Raw genomic sequence first — 3007 nt, forward strand, 5'->3', positions numbered from 1 at the left:
TCTGCACTGATAAAAGCAAACAATCCTTATCGTCAATTAACTGTCATTAAATTTGTAACTCCTTAACTACGAATATACCGACTTAAGCAGCAGCAGATTCTAGAACATTGAATTGTTTCAGGCACTGCTGGTGGTACATGTATTCCGGAATACGTGAAAGTGGTTACTTATAATGTTACAAATGGTTTTTATATTGATCCCTTTTGTGTTCTTCATAATCTTTGTGCTTATTCAAAAAATGCCATATATTTTCCTGATAAAATAAATACAAAAACATACTGTTTTACTTTCTTGAAATATCTTCGTACCTTACGTGATATCTAGAGTTTATGTCAGGTTCTGTAACAGTGGAGCTTGTTTGTTTTTGGTTTTGGGGGTTATTTTTTGTTGTTGACTTTGGGGGGGGGGCAGTGGGATTGTTTTGTTTGTTTTTTAGGAATTCATGATGATTCAGGTAATTTTATTTAATTTTTTCTTCTCTTCTCCCCCAGGACAAAGTGGAGAAAACAATGTCGGCTGATTTCAAAAGGTCTGTTCTGTTTTGGTGAAGTTTTCCTTAGTAACACTGTCATGAGGGGCTGTATGGTGACTGGGAACCCAATTGTTGTCCAAGGAAATTCTGTTCCCCTCAGTCACAGTATGTCCCCTCAGTCTCAGAACATCTCGTCAGTCGAAGATTCAGAGCATCATGTCAGTTATAGAGGTCACCTCAGTCACAGATTGAGAGCATCACCTCAGTTAACCCTTTTGCTTTATGTGTCGGACATCACTGCCACTGTCATCAGCTTATCGCTAGATGGTCTCCACGGTATTGCTCCCTCTGTGTCTGACCACATTCACCCTCTCAGGTACGTCCACAAGGCCACCAAAAAGAGGAGTCCTTTTTTTCTCTCTAGACTGATATGAAGTAACATGCTGACTGCAACCAAACACGCCATCATCACATGACAGAGAATTTAGACCAAAATAACACTGACACATCGTCTATTGTGATAGAACAGTTCTCATGCTTTATATAACTGTCTGTAAGACACATACTTACAGCTTCAATAAAAGATGGAGATAATGTACTTGATTTATTCCAATATTAGGGGACAATTTTGGAGGGGGGGGGGGATGAAGGAAGAAGATATTGAAGAATGTTTTGAATTAAAGTTTTTACTTCTGTAAACAGAGACAAATTTAAATATCATTTCGAGAAATGTGTAATACGGTCAAACTCGGGTAACTCAATTTCGTTGGGGATTGGAAATAGTGTTTGAGATTTCCGTAATTCATCATGTCCGTGAAAGTGAAAGCCCCAAATTTCTAAAGAATAATATAGGAGAAAATCAAGGGAGGTAAACAAAAACCCATTGAAACAATTTATGTGGTTAGCTCCCTTGATGAACATGTTGACGGTGTGAAAGCAAGAAGATGAATGAAAGTGGAAAGCAGAAAATCTCACATGTACAGCCAACTCTTTCGTCATTCCTTTCCTCTTATTTCATTGGCTTACAGAAAGTTACACCTCTTGCCGTCCGCACCGCGCGTTTCCCGCAGCATGATTGCACAGGTGACAAGCCAGTCATGTGGTGTGGTCAGCATCACGCTCCAACCCCCATTTCCCGTTCCCCCCTTCCTCCAGCCTCTCGTGGTGAGACAAGGACCACGTTTTGGCTGTAGCAATATCAATAACAATGAAACACCTACCTGCGGCCAAAAAGGCTGTAAAGCAGGGTCTTTAGTTGAGAATGTGAAGTGGATTTGTTCGAGATTCGAGTGTTGCGTGTTCCAAGTGTTCAGGAACTCCGTGAAGTCAATACAAAGAAAACATAGGGACTGAAACTGGACCGAGCATTACGTTCGAGATACCCGAGAATTCGTGATTTTCTTTTTTCGATATTTGTGAATTCTACTGTTGTGTTATCTCCCTTCTATCCTCCTCAGAATCACGTACACCGAAGCCATCGACATTCTCACAAATGCTGCAGCAAATTTCCGCTACAAAGTCTTTGTAAGTTGATATTTAACCTTCCGCCCCTTCCCTGCAACAAAGTTTTCCAACAATTTATGATTTTCCTATAAAATAAATAGAAGGAAAGTTGGTCCCTTTTTAAATGCCTTGAGACTTCCAAGAAAAGTGGAAGTTTCAATGCCTCTCTGAATGTAGTGAACTGTAGTTTTGTCTCATCACCAGCAACAATAATACTTTCTGTTGTATATGTTGGAGGACAGTGAAGGACTTAATATGTACCCTTTGTAAAATGTTCTCTGAAAAAATGTTACTTTATGTCACCTTGTTTATAAGTGATTGGAAGACTTAATAAAAAATGTCGAATGTCATGTTGTTACATTTATGATTTGCCCCTTCATTACTGCCTCAGCCACATGTTCCTAAAATATCTCTCGAGTGTTCTAATGTGGTTTGCTCCTTTCCTATCAATCAAACATCTATTGTCCTGAACTCCCCTCCTTTTTTTCTGTGTTTATATTACTCTCTAGTAACACGTACTATAATCTTCGGCACTTATATGACCTATTTTTGTTGCAACTCTCATTAAGACTTAAACTAATATATCTGTTCCTCTCTATCTGGCCGGTGGGCATGTCCTTGTTTTCCAGTGGGGCTGCGACCTAAAGAAGGAGCATGAGATGTACCTGACTGCGGCCCTGGGTGAGGTGCCAGTGTTTGTCACAGACTACCCTGCGCAGATCAAGCCCTTCTACGCCCGCAGGAATGATGATGATGTCACAGTGAGTACTGAAAGACTGGGATACACCGAAACATTGAACTAGCGACATTGACTGATCTCTTTTCTCCCACGGCACACCTCCCACTCCCGTGGGCTCTTATCAAAATGGTACTGACCCCCCCCCCACCGGATGTACAGGTCACTGCACAGCCCATGCACACAAACACACTTTCCCGGGACCCTGCACCACACATCACTGCAACTATCCATACTCACACCTACATCCCCACCGCCCTACAAACACACACACACACACACACACACACACACAC

The 3007-nt window shown here is 41.2% G+C and overlaps 1 protein-coding gene across 1 annotated transcript in view; it reads left to right on the plus strand.

Annotated features, from left to right (window-relative positions):
- LOC101850896 (probable asparagine--tRNA ligase, mitochondrial) overlaps positions 1 to 3007 on the plus strand; it is a gene marked incomplete in the record, with an annotated part of 19926 nt that overhangs the window by 14078 nt on the left and 2841 nt on the right. Inside the window, 3 exon segments of the mRNA XM_013085101.2 lie at positions 492 to 529; positions 1930 to 1996; positions 2605 to 2736. Coding sequence (XP_012940555.1) covers positions 492 to 529; positions 1930 to 1996; positions 2605 to 2736 — 237 coding nt within the window.

Source organism: Aplysia californica, unplaced genomic scaffold, assembly GCF_000002075.1.
Source record: "Aplysia californica isolate F4 #8 unplaced genomic scaffold, AplCal3.0 scaffold00344, whole genome shotgun sequence".
In the NCBI taxonomy this organism is placed as follows: domain Eukaryota; kingdom Metazoa; phylum Mollusca; class Gastropoda; order Aplysiida; family Aplysiidae; genus Aplysia; species Aplysia californica.